The sequence below is a fragment of the Branchiostoma lanceolatum genome, chromosome 15 (genome assembly GCF_035083965.1).
Source record: "Branchiostoma lanceolatum isolate klBraLanc5 chromosome 15, klBraLanc5.hap2, whole genome shotgun sequence".
Taxonomy (NCBI): domain Eukaryota; kingdom Metazoa; phylum Chordata; class Leptocardii; order Amphioxiformes; family Branchiostomatidae; genus Branchiostoma; species Branchiostoma lanceolatum.
The window spans coordinates 6,798,329-6,816,160 of record NC_089736.1 but is presented as its reverse complement, the minus strand read 5'-3'; the positions used below and the strand labels follow the sequence as shown (position 1 = coordinate 6,816,160).

Here is a 17,832-nt window from a genome sequence, read left to right as displayed (position 1 = left end):
TGGTCAATTTTAGACGCCAAGTCAAACCTGTTCGCGCCCATAATAAGAAAAAAATATAATACGAAACTGGTAAGCTAAAAAAATCGGAAGTTGTCTTCAACGGAGCCTCGTCGGGAACTTGTCTTGGACATTGTGCATACAATAAATTACGATCATATGTGAGATCCATAACAAGCTCTGACATGATGTTATTACCTACTGCTACTGGTATACATGAGCTTTTCAGTTCCAACAATATGACGGTAGCTGTTCCAAAGGAATTAATCCTAGTAACACAACAAGTCAGGAACGACATCGGCGCCTTTGATTGCACCATGGTTGCTTGGCAACGCTGCCACCGACCGCCAATTTTTCTCGCTATTATCTGGCGTAATTATGTGAGTAAGAACGAGTTGTTTCAAGATAAATGTGTGCAACGCGTCCAAGATAAATCGAGTGAAGATTGTTACAAAGGGACAACTTCGTGTCGCAAAAGGAGCCAAGGTAAGCTTTCCCGTTAGCTTTATAACTTTTGAATTGGGATTTTTGTGAACACAAAAACACTTCTTTTCTAACGTTCGATCCTGTATATTATATTACCTACCGTATGCACACTGCGAATATTTTACCAGTGTTACGCCAGTTTACTGCAAACTTTCCATAGGGGTCGTTGCTTGTCTTTACGCGGCACATTTTGTACAAGATATTCAGGCAAAGAGGAAAGTTCACATCTAAATGAATCATTTTATTCTGATTCTCTTATAGCTACTTTAAAAAGGCGATATGAAAGCAAAATAAAATCCAGGGCCGATTGGTGTATGAAGAAGCACTACTATATATGTTATCTCGTGCCTGGAACAACTTACACAGGGGTCAGAGCATTAAGATATCCTTTCTCATAGACAAACAATGTAAAAATGGATCAGTTGCTTTGTGATAGGTACAACGACCTATGTCTAGGCTATAAAAAGCGGGTTTACTGTGTAACCTTATACGTGTCTCTATTTCCTGTTAGTTGACAAGGGAGAGTTGTGTTCATCAGATGCGCTAATTTGAGATGGCTTTCTCCGCTGTGTGCTGCCTTATTCTGGCTTTCCTTGTCGGTGAGTTTCTCCTCGTTTCTTGTAGTTTTCTTGTACGAAAGTCGCCACAGTTATAGGTTCGTATTATAAAATCTGACCGGCCAAAATATTAAAGCAAAATCGTTTGTCATCTTTCTATATCATAAGTTCAATCTACCTTACTACACTGCACAGCGATATCTACAGCTTATGAACGCGACTTTGCTATGTCGTGAGAGAGTCCTGAAACATACCCTCGGGAGTTTTCGGGAGTCGTAGGGTACCGAAAACGAGGGGATTTTGCACGGCTTGCCAGCATGCGTTGCTTACAATGTAGTACGGAAATTTTACAAGGACGTTGGAAAGTATACACCATTTCATATTCTTGTTTGAATGTGGCGGTTCAACGTGTTTAGGTGTTAGCTGGTTTATAAAGTGAAGCACGTGTGGTTTATCTTTTTCCAATGTGAACGGGGAGGGGGGGTAAAGAACTGAGGATTCAGAATGCTTACGTTGTTCTGTATATAGACGGGAACGGCCAGAGAAGAAGCATTCAAAATTGAAAAGTTATCAATGACTATCTTAGATTTTTGGAGACTTTTCTCGTACTGATAGTCACATTTACATAACATCTATTGAACAATAGGTGATAGGACTGGAAGGACTCGTATATAGGGCCCTGCACGTGGTAAGACGAATTTTGAACTTTCGTTCTTTGAAAACTATACATTTTTTTGTCACAGGGCCTGGCAGTGGTCTCACCTGCTACACCTGTCAGCACCTGCAGAGCTCAGCTGATTTTTACACCTGTCTGCAGAACCCCACCTCCGTCAGCACCGAGACATGCACGGGAGACGAGGACACCTGTCAGGTGAGTGATAACTACCTGCTGGAACATTCCCCAGGTAACCTCCATTAATCCGCCAGTTTACATAAATCCGCCACTTTGAAAAACAGAGATCTCTAGTGCAGCACCCCCAGGTATGCACAGTTTAGATACACAGGAGTGCATTACACTTGGGGATGTTGGGTTGGAGATTTGTTTGGGCGTATCTTTTCAGTGTGACGGAATTATGTACCCTGGTGGAATTATGTTAGTAGATGTTACATTCTTCTCACCTGGTCTCTAGGATAGACAATACGGTCACTCGTGCATGAACGGACAGGGAACTGTTCCTTTGTGTAGGGCTCTCAGACACAGCAACAGTATAGAGATAGTTGTGCGTGAATTGCTTAATGATAGGTGTAAAAACCGTGTAATCATTAATTATTTTAGCGGTTCAAATCGCTTGATTATCGAGTCATAGCACAATTATGTACTTCATCCACTCGAAATGCGCAAGAGAAAGATACTAGGTAAAAGTACTGAAAAATGATACTTGAGTGGAATATAAGTTCAAGAAAGTATCTTGCCTTGTTAAAGTGAAATATACAAAGGGTCTGGACGCACCGTGTCTTGAAATCTTAATATCGCAAAGTAGCAAAATGTGAAAATAAAATAAATGTTCTTGATGAGAAAGTGTAAAGCGAACTGTAAGTAATTTGGACATGTCAACGTTGCAAACAGTTTAATACCGATACATTCATGCTTTTAAGTACCAGAGTTATCAGCCAAGGATTGACGTGTTCAAAAATTCGTATTTCCCGAGAACCATAGTAGAATGGAACTCGTTGTCATCAAGTACTGTAGGAGCTTCATCACTAAGTAGCTTTAAAGAACAGTTGCAGTCAGATATGCAAAGACTAGGTGTAACAGACCGTTCGGTGTAATATGACCAGCTGCTGCCGCGCCGCGTGCCTGCGAAGCTGGTGTGTTACGCCTGATGGCGGTTATACCGGCTATATAGATACAGATACAGATACATTAGTAAGACATTATAGAAAGACAACTTATAGAGCTGCAAGAAGAAAACAAAGTTGGTTAAAAGCAGCAGCCTTACAATTTGAGACGTGCGGCTGCTTTTGTGCATGTACAACAGTGCAAGTTTCGAGGATACGTTGCATCCAAATGTTTATCATCAGATTATGGAGAATACTTTCCTCATCCGCCGTATACAATAGATTCATCAGAATCGGGTCGTCTATTGTAGACCCGTAACCCGAACCCCTTTTGTATCATAACCTTTTGACATCAGCACAATAACCTGGTCTAAGTTCAATATAGCCTACGTAAAGAAAGTCAAAGAAAGAAATCACACACTACAAAAGCATCCAATTAAGTGATTTTGGTATAGGTATACCCTGTATTGTTGAATGCTTAAAAATGCGTTGTCTTCTACATATTGATAGTTGTATAGAATTGAAGGTATTGGACATTGAGAGAGCATTGTTGGCTATGTCTACTGTCTTTTCAACAACAGTCTAACCAATTTCCTTTTATATCCTCTATGTGTAGAGGTGGTATGAGTTGTAATGTTAAAGTATTTGTGTTCGTGATCTCGCTTCAGCACTTCGTTATAACAAATTGTGTGCACCTCACTTGCTATGGCTGTAACCACAACAGACCCTGTCACCAGGACAACGGACATGCCCTGCTTCACCATAGCGACCGTAACCATGGTAACATCAATTGTTGTCCAAGGTGCAGCAGCAAGCATCCGGTCTATCCCCAGAGCCCAAATGCAGCTGTTTGTCCTATACTTCTGAGCAGCGAACCGTTTCATTGTCCCTTTATGCTTCACCTCACCACAAAGCAGGAAGAAAATTTGCTTATGTGGACTGCAATCATTTTTCAAAATTAAGTATGTATGGCTATTCAAAGGAGTTGACTCCAGTGCAAGTATGATAAGTTGGTGAAATATAAATCTACATTGAATGATGCTTTTCGTTACATGCATTGAAAATGGTGCCCCATATAGCATTTTTCATGGTGTTCATCATTATGTCGGGAACCACTAGCATCCTTTATATGCAATAACAATAGCGCTTGTATCTGTAGACGGCAGATACTCTTTTGGCTCCCTTGGTGCACTTCTTTCGTCTCTTCGAAACCTGACTATATGCTTCATCTTGAGATTATTGGCGAAGCTCTCAGGGAGCGAGCCTAAAAGTAAAGTACTGTGTATGAATAGCAAAAATTCCAAGAATTGTACAGGTAGTTTTTCGGAACGTCCTGGCACGGATAGTTTTTTGTGTGACTTCGGAGGCTATGATCTTTTCTGTACTAGTGCAGATTTAAGAGCCTAAGTAACATCGCGAGCGCACTCGCCTCTACCCCCACCCTCAATGTATGGTATCATCTCTCCATATGTCTGCTGTCGGATCAAACGAGTCTGATTTTCGTTCGCTAATTTGGGGTAATTTTTTCAGGCCACCTTCCTGAAATTAAGCTGGATATACTTCGTCACCAGAGGATGCGCAACCACCGCGGATTGTAGCTCGGCACTGGGGATCGGAAGTACGTATCCGTATCTATCTTTGTTAAATATTCAAACTACCGGATAGCGGCACATTCAACCGCGACAATATGTTTTTAATGGGGCTCACTCAGTAGAAAACATAATGAAAGCATGCTTCAGTTGAAACTGTTGGCTGCGATACCATGTTTTGTTGCTTCAACTCTTGTTACAACGTTTATGGTGTCTATTTTGAAAAGTTAGCCATCTTGTTGTTTTTTACCTATATTGTTGTCGCATTGAATTTGTAGTCTGTAGACGATGTCATCCATAGAATCTACTTTCTGTGGCCTAATTAAAGGACAACCATTTCTGTATATGGTAGAATCTTTCGTGGCCAGTATAAATAACTAAAGTTGTCCGGTTTCTTTTCCCAGAATTTCATTTTAATATTTTTCCGTTGTCTACAGCCGCAGCCCAGTGTTGCACATCAGATAACTGCAACGACGAGCGTTATGAGCTGCCGCCAATCACAACTACAACGCGGAGACCTACAACCACCACCGTGCAGACAACCGAAGCGCCAACCACCCTGGTGACAACCGTACCTCCAACTACTGCAGTTACAACACTTGTAACAACCCCACCTCCAACTACACTTGTAACAACCGAGCCCACAACTACAGTTGTAACTACCCAACTTCCAACTACAGTTGTAACCACCCCACCCCCAACTACAGATGTAACCACCCCACCCCCAACTACAGATATAACTACAGTTGTAACAACGGTACCCCCAACTACACTTGAAACCACCCCTCCTCCAACCACTATGGAAACAACCCTACCTCCAACCACTATGGAAACGACTCCGCCCCAAACTACCGAACCTGACACTACCCTGGTAAGGATCACACACCAAACTACAATGGAATCAGCCGACTTTACAGTGGATGAAACTACGCTCGATACAGAATCAACAGACATTACAACCACGGATATGACAACGGTACCGCCAACAACTCTAGATACCACAGATGTCGGTACTACATTGTCGAGGACAACTGCAAACGACGAGACCACAAAGCTGCAACATGCGGTAACAACTCCACCGAACACCGTCACACCTTCCATCGTTTCGACACCGAAGCGCATGACGACAGAGGTCGCTGTAACAACAGGTGCCAACGTCAAAGATTCTACATCCACCGAAGGTGACGTCACCACAGTTGAGTTCACCGAAGAACTCACGACGACCGAAGAGCCACCGACGACTGAGTACGAAGTGTCTACGATTGTGACCGAAGTGTGGACGGAGGTTACCGACATTATTGCGGAAACGACCGAGATTTTTGCACCAAACACGACAACTGCCGACGACGCGGAAGCTGAAAAGCAGCTCGGAGGCGTGAATGTCGGGGAAGTCGTCGGGTTCACAATGGTTGCCATCGCAGTTCCCTCCATGGTAGCTGCCGCAGTTTACTATTACGTGAAGCACAAGCAAAACGGGGCAAAAATTCACCCCGACGAAGTCGTAGACATACAAGAGGGCCGATCTACACGCTACAAGACAGCAGTGAGCTTGGGTGATCTTAAAGAAGACGGGATAGAAGAAGTCCAAGAGGAGCTCATCAAAGACTGGAAGGAAGCAAGTCTCAAGGTGGAGACAGGTAAAGATGTGGAGAAGGAGACTCCGAAGGAGGAGGGATGCAAAGACGGGATGGAGGAAGATCATATACAGGAGGAAGACAAAGGTGAGAAGGATGAAGAAGATAACGATGATGAGGATGAAGACAGCACATCTCTTCATGATGAGGACACGTCACGCTCTACTAGTCTGAGACAAGACAGTGGGATTGGAACGTCTCCCATGTTAGCGTGGGTCAATGAACAACCAGCGTGGAGCACGGCCTAACACGACAAGGGGCACCAAAATGTGACTGTGTGATTCAGCAATGAAATAACATATAGAGTCTTGCCTTTGAGCTTTGCCGTGTCCTTTACTTTATGTCTAAAAATAGTACAAGTGAATGTGTGTAATTATCTTTGCACATGTATTTTTAACTTGTTAGACACGAGATTATATGCTATACTGCAAAACTACGGTAGCTTGCCGTACGTGTTTTAAGGAAATAATCAAATTGTTGTAAATAAAAAAAAAGACCAATACGTTTTAGTTGTAATTGACGTGCTCTGCTGTGCATCTATAACCTCACTGGGTTGCTATGAATTTCATTTTGTTGTACATGTTTGTATCGTGTATGTACACGTGTGATATGTAGTACGCTATCAGGCATGTGTTATTTGTTATATCGTCAATAGCATGTGTGCATCTTAGCTAACATTTGATTTTGGACTTTGTTTTTATACATATCAAACTTTGATTAATGTTTCCTTGATAAGGCGGATTCCAAGAAAGATTTTAGTCCTTACTTTATTCGCTATTAACCGTTCAAGAATAAAGTTGAAAGAAGACTAGTGGGAGCCTTCTATTTTTTTTATATCATTCTAGGTTTGTATCTGGCATTGACATTTTGGTATTTGACCCAAATGTGACACGTTTGATACTCTTATCGCCTTAGATAATCGTTAGTATGACTTTTAATGTTCCTGTTTTAATGTCGTAGGCGCCGCGTTGGCGTATTGGTTAGGACATTTCGCCGTTCCTGCCCTCTAATCCTCTGTCATGTCACCGATGTTGTTTTGCTCCACCAAGGTGTAAAAATGGGTACCTGGCTTCGTTTGGGGAGGTAAAAGACAGTGGAAGGAGAGGGATGGGCTCCGCCTTCCAATACCGTGCCCTAGACACAATCAACAACCCATGGCCCCTACGGCCTCAAAAAGGCAATGGGACTACCTTAATCTTTACCTTTAATGTTCCAGGCCACACTGCTGAAGCTTAGCTGGATACATTTCATCCAGAGGGGCTGTGCGACCGCCTCAGACTGCTCTTCGGCACTGGCTATTGCAAGTACGTTCACTTATCTAGCTTATGTAACCTTCCGCATTGGGGTAAATACAGCTAACAAAAAAATACTATACTACAAATACTTAGTGTAGTCTTATAATTTAAGGTATCTTCAAAACGTGGTCATTTGTAGCCGTGGAAGGGCATTTTGCACCTTTGGCAAAGCATTTTGCACGTGTACAAAGCATTTTGCACGTGTACAAAGCATTTTGCACGTGTACAAAGCATTTTGCACTAATATTTTGCAAAGCATTTTGCACGTGTACAAAGCATTTTGCGCTTGTACAAAGCATTTTGCACTAATATTTTGCAAAGCATTTTGCACGTGTACAAAGCATTTTGCAATAGTATTTTGCGAAGCATTTTGCACTTGTACAAAGCATTATGCACTAGTATTTTGCAAAGCAAAGCATTTTGCACTTGTACAAAGCATTTTGCACTAGTAGTTTGCAATCATCCATAAGCTATGAGGATATTTCATTTTGCTTCATAGCGCAAGGCGATTGCTGTACAACGAATCGGTGTAACAACGCTCCTTACGAATTACCATCAACCACCACTACTACCACCACCAAGCCGACTACAACTACAACCAAATCAACCACTGGTACAACGACATCGGCACTAACGACCCTAGAAACCACCCCTCCTCCAACAACCATACAAACAACTGAAATTACATCTGTAGCAACCACGGATGTACAAACAACTGAAGTTACATCTATAGCAACCACGGGTGTGCAAACCACTGAACTTGCTTCTACAGCAACTACGGGTGTAGAAACAAAATATACAGCAACCGCCTATGATGACGCAACTTCCGGACCAACGACCTATGGTGGCGTAACTTCCGAAGTAGCAAGTGTGGAAGGAATGATAGTTACGCAAGGAACCACGAATAAAGACGATACCAACGAAGCAACCACTATTGACGAAACGACCGTTCATATTGTTTACAATTCAGAAACAACTGAAGAAAGTTCAGAGGAGGACCCGCCGACAGAAATAGGAAGTGTTCCATCGTCTGTGACAACCAGCATGGTTAAGACGTCTTATAAGACACTTGTATCTTCAACTAGTATGAAAATAGCTCCAAACGCTCTTACTGACAAAGTAAACCCAACAGAATATACTTCCGATTTTCCTGTCGATGGTTTTGTCTCGACAGTCGTCGAGTACCTTACTTCGGCTGACGAGGAGCCGACGAACGAGCTCCGATTGCCGACGATGGGTACCGAATCTCTTCCGACGTTTACCGACTGGGATGCCGATTGGAGTGTTAACATTTCAATGAATGCCGCGGCTAATATAACGGCTACAGCACCGAGCACAGTGGATAAACAAGCTAGTGTAAACGTCGGACTGATTATTGGGATAGTCGTGATCACCCTCGCGGTTCCTTCCATAACTGCAGGGGCAGTTTACTTCTACGTGAAGTATCACAAAGACAAACTGAAGGTTCACCCTGCGGAGGGCATGCAAGATGCACTTAAAGACACAGATCACCGCTACAAGACAATGGCACGCACCGTCACACCAACACCAAAGCAGGCCTTTGACCGAGAAATGGACGCGTCGCATATATTGCCCTAACAACTAAAGAAAGTGGCTTTTATGCATGCTAGTTACCTCTGTGAAAACAGAGGTATTGTTCTCGGTCTGTTTATTTGTTTGTTTGTCTTGGTGTGTGTTCAAGTTTGTCCCCGGGCTGAGATGAATTCGGAGACAGGCAGGATGCGAAGGTTGAGCTGTCCTGCGTCCAACTTTCTTCGGCAGGCATGGATGAAAGTCATGAAACCTAGCCTGAAGTGCCCGAGAGTGGAGCATGTTATGTGTGAAATCGACAAGGTTGTGTTATAGTTTATCAAGAAATTCACAAAAACGTAAGATATTTCGCAGATGTATGAGACATTCAATTTCTTGTTGTCATTGTATAACATATTCATCACATGATGCACTTATTAAATGTAACGTTACAGACCAAATGTGTTAATTGAAATAACGCATACATTCGCACTTGAAAATAGTGTTATAAAAGGCATAACCTACAAATATCGTGAACTGAATACAGATATCACTGCTGCATTTCAGTCTGCATTGTTGGTCGTTTTTACACGTATTTTGTGTGTCTATGATTATGGCGGAAACGTTGCGAAAATATCACTACTTTTTGGGCGTGTCAATAAAGCATGTATTTCTAGCAAACGAATCATATATAACGGATGTGACGTCACGGATGGACGTCAGATATGATTATAGTTGATAATCGAGCTAGACTGATATTATAAATCCGGGCTCACGCGATGATAGTATCTTTAGCGCTCTGTAAGTCTGTCCAGATCCGTTCCTACGGAAGTTAAGTCGCTGCGCGGCAAGCGCTTTTTTTTTGATACCATGGCAAGGAAACAATAGAGCAGTGGCTTAACCCAACCCACGTCATCGGTGTTGTCGTCGCTGTAACGGTAGCTCCCATAGTGCTCGTGCCAGAGACAAGCACACGGTTACAGAACCCGCGGTCACATTTTTAAGGAGAACTGTCTGTCAAAAGGTACGTTTCACTTGATTAAAAGTTTTAAAGATTTAGATTTGAAGAAATATAAACAGGGCCAAGAATACCTTACAATCATCCATAACGTAGTTGATTCGCTCTACAAATCTCGGTTATTCAAAAGGTGCGGTATCTAGTTATGATCGGTGATGATTTTCTGTTGTACTTCTTGATATGAAAGATTGCATGTATTTGTATAGTTATACAATAGATTGTACAACCATTTCTGCTTTTACTTTACATTGGAAGCATGAGTACACAGAAACGTGTCGTGTGTTTTTCTAAAACAGATATCACTGACGATGGACTCACAATATTACACTTCGTATCTTTTCAGAGATTGCCGTGAGCATTTCAGTCAGTATGCAGACAATGCTTATAGTTTACCTCGTGATTGGTGCGTTTACAGGTGAGAACTATGTGTTTTGTTATTTTTATGTGCATGCCCAAATGTAGACAGTTGTTGGCATGAGTACTTTAATGGTGCGACACAATGTGTTTTACTTTAGGTGAGCAAAGACTGACAGTGTTCTATTGTCTTATCAAGCTCTCCACAATCCTTTAATACTGTAGTCCAAAACACTGGAGCTATTTCAAAACCTGTAATTGTGAATGAAAAGGGGCAAAGGAATTGCTGAATACCTTAAGATAAAGTTTAGGTGACACGGAAATATTTCGGTTTCTGTAATTACGAGTAAATAAAAGGTCTCAAGAAGAAAAAGAATTAGACATCTATTTTCTATAAGTTCAAAATACACTCGTTTCTCAAGTCTCTTAACATTGTATACAGTTATTTGTTCGTCGGAGAGTAGTTCCAATTCTTAAGAACAGCGGTGTCTCACTTCAAAGTTGAGTGTCAATTGCCTCCCTTGCAGAGTCCAGTGTTGCCCTGACGTGTTACTCCTGCCAAGGTTTGCGGGGGAACAGCGGGTTCGACGACTGTTCGAGAGGTCTGACCACTACCGAGACATGTGCGGGGGATCAGGACACTTGTCAGGTGTGTGTCTTTAACAAAAAATTAAAAAACATTTCACACTGAAATAATCATGTTTTGGTGAATTTGTTAATGCCATAGCCATAGCCATTACAGATGCTAGTGATCCTCCCCTTCCCTTAATCAACCCCAGCTATCTCCCTCCAATGATGGACCATTCGTCCGAGACTGCTGACAAGCTGTCCATGGACTATACCACACTACCTTCAGGGAAGGGACGTAGGCCTGTAATACTGCAGTACCTGAAAAAGTTGCTAGGGGGTCCAAAATCGCCATGTATCTCCGGGACGTCAATAAATACCCCCAAACAAATTCATTAAACGAATTTCTAGCTATATGTGCGAACACACATGCACAACCAAAAACAATATAGTAAGGTCACTAATCACTATCAAACATCATGTAAAAATGAATAGGGTAAATATTACGTACTGATTATACTTTTTATTTTCCAGTATTTGTTCCTGTCAAACGCCTTCATCACTCTTGTCAAGAGAGCCTGCATAACAGCAGCGGATTGTGCGTCGTCAGCCGCTCTTACAGGTAATCAAGAGCCAGATATTTGATGGGAGTAACTACTTGAACGTCGTTTTCCGTGTTATGCGTCGGTCCCCACGTAGCCCCGTGGGACACCCTGCGACTACCGGACCCCCGGAAGTTTTTAGCACAGAGTTAAAGTCAACCCGGGACAAATAGGCACCGTGAGAACACCGAGAGGTTACTTTTGGTGAAGAAAATATGTTTCGGTTTCATGAATGAAGTTTGCCCCTATACTTTGATTGTGTTTACTTACATAGGAAGTAACTTGTTTGTTTACTAATGTTTGTTTCGAATGGTTATTTTTCCTCGTTTGTTTCTAGATACGTACGACTGCTGTACGACTGATTTATGTAACAGTCAAGTTACAACCACAACTCCGCCACCGACCACGTCTGTACCGACGACTACACAAAAAAGTGTGATGACTACACACAAAAGTATGACGACCACACACAGAAGTATGACGTCTGCACACAAAAGTATGACGACTACACATACGCATACGACCATACGTCCCTTAAATACTTCGACGATTCCTCTTGTATTTACAACTGAGGCATATCATAGGCCTCAAACAACGGAAACAATATCTAAGATTTCAGCCACTACAACGCCACCAAGTACAAGTGAGATAACAGTTGACGTCGTCACTTCAACGGAATTGCACGCTGGAGATTCTACATTTCAGACTTCCACCGTTCCTCCTACTACTATCGAAACGTCAACATTTGGCGGGACCAACATTCCAAGTACTCACGTAGACTCTTCTACTGTCAAGGAATCTGAGATTGCGTATACAACTGAGATTGCAACGCCATCGAGTACTTCCATTGAAACAACTGTTGGCATCACTTCATCGGGAGTGAACACTGTGGCGTCAACCTCTAAAATTTCTACCAATCTTCCTACTTTTCAAACGTTAACATATGACGGGACCACCCTTCAAAGTACTCACGTAGCGTCTTCAACCGATAAGGGTTCAGAGCTTGGCTATACAACTGAGATTGCCACATCACCGAGTACAAGTGAAACAACTGTTGACGTCACTTCATCGGGAGTGAACACTGTGGCTTCAACCTCTAGAACTTCTACCAATCTTCCTACTATCGCAACGTCAACAAATGACGGGACTGCCCTTCAAAGTACTCACGTAGCCTATTCTACCGTTAAGGAATCAGAGCTTTGGTACACAACTGAGACCGTAACATCTCCTACTATCGAAACGTCTACATTTGACGAGACTGCCCTTCAAAATACTGACGTAGCCTCTTCTACCGTGAAAGACACAACAATAGGACAGATAGTAGACACAACTATAGATTATTCAACTGATACCTCAGACGTTTCATCTGTGTCACCATCTGCAGCCCAGAGATCCACACCTAGCGGGACTACAAAAGACACACTACTCACCTCAGACAAAGCTTCAGATTCGACCATGATGACACTTACTACTGATCTGGAAGCTTCTGTCCCAGAAACTGTGAATTCCACCCCAGGGTTTGCCACCACGGGCCTGGGGTCCACACAAACAGTTACCACTGCAACTTCCGAACTTGGCACTGATACTCCAGCTGTAGTAGAATCGTTTACAACAAACCCCCCTCAAGAGACTCAAACAGATGAAGACACGACCTTCTTTACAAGTATTGAGAGCACTGCCAGGCCAACCACAATAGATACCGAGGCAGTAACGACGGCAGTGCAAAGTACAACTAATGCTGTGAGATCTTCTTTTAAATTTTCCACAGCATCTGCATTTACAACGGAGGTTTTGAGTTTGCTTCAAACAACAGATAAACCACCAGGAACCCCTACTATAGACTCAACCAGTACATTTCATAGCACAAGCGCTACGGCAATTGACTCCAGTACATCTAGTTTGGGCACGGAACCCTTGACTATAGAACCTTCAATGACAGTGTTTACAAGTGACTCAATGTTAGATTACTTGACCACTTCTGCTACAAGCATATCTCTAGTGCCTACATCTACACCCTACACATTAAGTACTTTTCAGACAACAAAAGAAATATTAGTAATGTCGGACGACACACCTATGACAACAGCTAGTACAACATTGTCAAGCCTCAACACTAAGGTATCTACTGAAGATCTGTCCACAGCAACATTCTTAAACCAGCGAACAACAAATCAAGAAACTACAGCAGGTAATGCTAATACCGAAGCAGTAACGACAACGGTACCGGCAACGACAGATATCTCTACTTCTTCAGGGCATGTCGCTACAACTAAACCATTACGTACTTTTCACATAAGGGAAGGAATATCAGCGATGTCGGACGACACAACTGGGACATCCCCTAGTACAACATTGTCAAGCCTCAACACTGAAATATCTCCTACAGAGCTGTCCACATCAATATTCATAAACCAGCGAACAACAAATCATGAAACAACTGCAGCTAATGCTAATACTGAAGCAATGACGACAACGGTACAGGCAACGACAGATATCTCAACGTCTGTAGGACCTGTAGCTACAAGCAAACTATTGAGTACTTTTCACACAACGGAAGAAACATCTGTCACCCCAGTAGCACTCACTGACTACTCTACAGTTAGGAAGACTGTCCCTGATAGTTTGAGTATGACGTCATCCATTCGTATAACGACTGATGACATCACCACCACAGCAATGACGGTTAATGATGTTACGCCATCAAGCCCAATCATTGGTCATCCGACCGAAGGTGCTTCTAATACAGCATCCACTTATCGCTTCGTTACAACAAAGATAACTGATACCGACACAGTCCAGCCAACCACTCCCTCAAGTTCAATGGATACGATTAGTCAAAGCACATCTGACCCAACTACACACTTCAGTACGCTTGAGAGTGCAAGTGAGACCGGAACTACTTCTCGTCAAACGGCAAAGAGTACCGGTCAAAGCACAACGCAGCCTGTCATCCTCTCTCTTAAGGCTGAAACAACTCCTGCAGCTACAACTCAGCCAGCCACTCCCTCTAGTTCAATGGATGTGACTAGTCAAAGCACATCTAACCCAACTACACACTTCAGTACGCTGGCGAGTACAAGTGAGACCGGAACTACTTCTCATCTAACGGCAAAGAGTACCGGTCAAAGCACAACGCGGACTGTCATCCTCTCTAGTAAGGCTGAAACAACACCTGCAGCTACAACTCAGCCAACCACTCTCTTGATCACAGCTGTAAGTACACATGTACCAACGTCCGCGCCAATAGCCCTAGCTAGTACGACTGACAGCGCAAGTCAAAGCGCAACTCTCGTTGGTACAACTGGAAGTACATTTGTCCCAACAACACTGGTCAGTTCAACTGGTACCACAAGCCAAAGTACAAGCCAACCACTTGCAACTTCGTCTGATGCGACAACACCAACTGCAGTCCAAATCACAACCAAGTCAAATTCCCTCTCCAGTACGATTCATACTACTGCCGAAAGTGCAACTGCGAGAACAACACTCTTCGCTACAGGCACAGCCCAGCCCACAACTACCAGTAATACAACTGATGATGCGACTAGTCAAGGGACGTCTTATCCAAGCACACTCTTCGATAGACTAGTGAGAACAAGTGAGACCACATCTCAATCCGCAGCAAGGACTGAAACTACAAGTCAAAGTACAGCTCAACCTACCGCACTCTACACTACCATACAAACGAGTCCGGGAAATACAACCAAAATAACTACGACTCCGGGCCCGGGAGCTGCAACTGGAGATGGAACTCAAGGCACTTCTCGGCCTACAACACTCACCGTTACAACGGGCATAGCTGCTACAAGTAAAAACGACCCAAATACTTCCTCTCGTACCACTGACGTGACTAGTCAATGGACAACACAGCAAATGACACTCTTCAGTACACCGAAGAGTACAACAGGGAGTACAGGTGGAAGTCCAACTAGTAAGACTCAAACAACTCCTGTAGGTACAACTCAGTCAACCACTCCTGTCAGTACAACTGCAACTACAACTACAACTACAGCCATGCCAACATTCTCGCCAACAGGCCTAATCAGCACAGCTTACAGTACAAGTCAAAGCACAACTCGCCCAGCCGCCTCAGATGCAACAACATCGACTACAGACGCCCAAACTACAACCCAGCCAACTACCTCCACTACAGCACTGTATAGTACGGTTCAACGGACAACTGCTGTAGCTACATCCCAGTCAACCGCTCCTTTCAGTACAACTACAACTACAACTACAACCGTACCAACATTCTCGCCAACAACCATTGCCAGTACAACTGACACTGCAGGCCAAAGCACAACTCAGCCAGATACCTCAGATGCAACAACACCGACTATAGCCGCACAAACTACAACCCAGCCAACTACCACCACTAGCACAATTGACTTGACAAGTCAAAACACACCCAACCCAAACCCGATCTTCAGTACACCGATCAGTAAAAGGGACAGCACGGTCCAGACAATGCCAACAGCTAAAACTCACCCAACCACTCCCTTCAGTACAACTGGAAATACAACTGTATCAAAACCTTTGGAAAGAACTTCTGAAATTTTGTTTGTCACTGGGTCTACAAATGAAGCATCGTCACGCGCCAAGACGACCACAGGGGAAACGTCATTAGACTCTACAAGTGTTACAAGTAAAGCTACAACATCGGATACAAGTGACGTCACCATCTCTAGCTCTGAGACAAGAACTGGACCTTCTATTTCTGTGACCTCTAGTCAGTCTTCCATAGTGGTTGAGGTCACATCATTTGAATCTAGTTCTGGTGGAACTATGGACATTTTAATGACTGCATCGTACGAAGCGCCAGCAACGAAAAGTGCAGCTACATTGACCAGTACAGCATCTTCAACGTCCAACGCTGTCCGTATGAAAAACACACAAACATCGGCAGAGCTAGCAACGCCTTCTACAATATCAATAATAACCACGTCAAGCCTGATTAATACAACCGGCAATCCTAGCCCTTTAAAATCATCCCAAGACGCCGTTGTAGGAACGGTGGGTTGGGTTATGTTAGGGGTTTTTACATTGTTAGGTTTGATGGGTTTATTTGCATACAAATTTTCGAAAAACGCGAGTGTTCAACCAACGGATTCTGCAGAGGCTGAAGCTGAGGAGATCACCCCTACAGCATGGTCTGAGATGTACATTGAAAACGTAACAAACCATACGAACGGGGCACAATCAGACGGTGATGTTAACCAGGTACATGAACCATCCTCTGGCGGAGACGAAAATATGACTCCGTCGCTTCCAGGAATGCCCGACCAATCAGAGTCTCATGTTGTAGTCGTCCCAGAAGAGGACAAAAGCGTTCCATTGTCTACGGGTACCCATACACCGGCTGGTGGAGAGAATAAAGATATGACTACATTGTTGCCAGGGACGCCCGATATACCAGAGAGTCATGTTGTAGACATCCCTGAAAAGGATCTTCAATCCGGTACTGATGAAAACCAGGAAGTACTGCCATCTACATCAACAGAGTCACAGAACAGACACACTTTTGACTCTGAAGTTTTGAGAAGTGATGACCCGGCGGAAAAATCACTTTTGAAACGAACACTTCCACCTCTTCCATCGCAGGCAGAAAAGCTACAGCTATTAAAGGATTTGATTGGACAATAGATAAGGGCCAACAAAGATGTAGACCAATGATGTCTAAAGTAATATACATAGTACATGTCAATCAATGACGCCTTTTATTGTTATCACAGCCATAACAATGTTTTTGAAGTGGATAAACGTTTGAAATCTAAGAAGCCTTAAATCTTAGTTGACAACTTTGCGCAACGGAATTGTACCAGGAGAAGTAAATGTACTTGCAAACATTTAGCCGATGTGTTGCCCAAACTTTGGGTTTCCTCATTAAATGTGAAGCGTTTATTTACATCTAAAGGTTACCCTATTCTTGTTGAAATTCTAGGTATCTAGGCATATGGCATATATATAAATATATATATATATGTATATATATATATATTGAAAAATGTGCACATGAATTGCGTCTATAGTTACATAAATCCGTTAACATTGAACTTCCTAAAACACGGATGCTTAATTACATAAGGTTTCAAAATCTTAAAAACGATTAGATAGAATGTTGTTATTGTAGAGGGACGGCCGCACCAAGATATAACGTATAACTACAACTAAACACTGTGACAGTAACAATCAATACTTACTGAATTTAAAAAACAACAACTTCACAGCCCTTTTTCCTTACTTTACTACCATCAGCTGTCTGTACAATAGCTTTTGATCTCTACCTGGATCTGTTGCATCCTGGGACCCTTCCTAATCTGTGCCTGCGACTCTCGTCCCCAGAGTGCCTCAGGGGTTGTCAGTTGGCTTAAAACATACTTTCCACCATGCTCACAAGCCCTGGATGATACTGTAATACCAGGTT

The 17,832-nt window shown here is 42.9% G+C and overlaps 4 protein-coding genes across 4 annotated transcripts; all 4 read left to right on the top strand.

Annotated features, from left to right (window-relative positions):
* The first annotated feature begins 1,036 nt into the window (after positions 1 to 1,036).
* On the top strand, positions 1,037 to 6,290 carry LOC136421085 (mucin-2-like). The gene is made up of 4 exons (XM_066408232.1): positions 1,037 to 1,082; positions 1,784 to 1,911; positions 4,350 to 4,437; positions 4,846 to 6,290. Exons 1-4 carry the CDS (start codon positions 1,037 to 1,039, stop codon positions 6,288 to 6,290), a joined length of 1,707 nt encoding a protein of 568 aa, XP_066264329.1.
* Positions 6,291 to 7,245: 955 nt separating this feature from the next.
* Positions 7,246 to 8,936, top strand: LOC136421084 (uncharacterized). Its single transcript, XM_066408231.1, has 2 exons — positions 7,246 to 7,346; positions 7,837 to 8,936. The coding sequence occupies exons 1-2, from the start codon at positions 7,250 to 7,252 to the stop codon at positions 8,934 to 8,936; spliced, it is 1,197 nt and encodes a 398-aa protein (XP_066264328.1). The 5' UTR covers positions 7,246 to 7,249.
* Positions 8,937 to 10,263: 1,327 nt separating this feature from the next.
* On the top strand, positions 10,264 to 14,935 carry LOC136421083 (integumentary mucin A.1-like). Its single transcript, XM_066408230.1, has 6 exons — positions 10,264 to 10,300; positions 10,767 to 10,888; positions 11,341 to 11,428; positions 12,793 to 13,134; positions 14,392 to 14,621; positions 14,852 to 14,935. Exons 1-6 carry the CDS (start codon positions 10,264 to 10,266, stop codon positions 14,933 to 14,935), a joined length of 903 nt encoding a protein of 300 aa, XP_066264327.1.
* A 320-nt stretch (positions 14,936 to 15,255) lies between these two features.
* Positions 15,256 to 17,230, top strand: LOC136421093 (uncharacterized). The gene has a single exon (XM_066408241.1). It carries the CDS (start codon positions 15,282 to 15,284, stop codon positions 17,049 to 17,051), a length of 1,770 nt encoding a protein of 589 aa, XP_066264338.1. The 5' UTR covers positions 15,256 to 15,281; the 3' UTR covers positions 17,052 to 17,230.
* The last annotated feature ends 602 nt before the right edge of the window (positions 17,231 to 17,832 follow it).

Coding starts and splice junctions, on each gene's coding strand:
- LOC136421083 (XM_066408230.1), top strand. CDS start 10,264: ATGCTTATAGTTTACCTCGTGATTGGTGCGTTTACAG. Junction 10,301..10,766: donor CGTGATTGGTGCGTTTACAG/GTGAGAACTATG, acceptor CCTCCCTTGCAG/AGTCCAGTGTTGCCCTGACG. Junction 14,622..14,851: donor CCACTCTCTTGATCACAGCT/GTAAGTACACAT, acceptor TTCCCTCTCCAG/TACGATTCATACTACTGCCG.
- LOC136421093 (XM_066408241.1), top strand. CDS start 15,282: ATGACACTCTTCAGTACACCGAAGAGTACAACAGGGAGTACAGGTGGA.
- LOC136421085 (XM_066408232.1), top strand. CDS start 1,037: ATGGCTTTCTCCGCTGTGTGCTGCCTTATTCTGGCTTTCCTTGTCG. Junction 1,083..1,783: donor TATTCTGGCTTTCCTTGTCG/GTGAGTTTCTCC, acceptor TTTTTGTCACAG/GGCCTGGCAGTGGTCTCACC. Junction 4,438..4,845: donor CTCGGCACTGGGGATCGGAA/GTACGTATCCGT, acceptor CGTTGTCTACAG/CCGCAGCCCAGTGTTGCACA.
- LOC136421084 (XM_066408231.1), top strand. CDS start 7,250: ATGTTCCAGGCCACACTGCTGAAGCTTAGCTGGATACATTTCATCCAG. Junction 7,347..7,836: donor TTCGGCACTGGCTATTGCAA/GTACGTTCACTT, acceptor TTTGCTTCATAG/CGCAAGGCGATTGCTGTACA.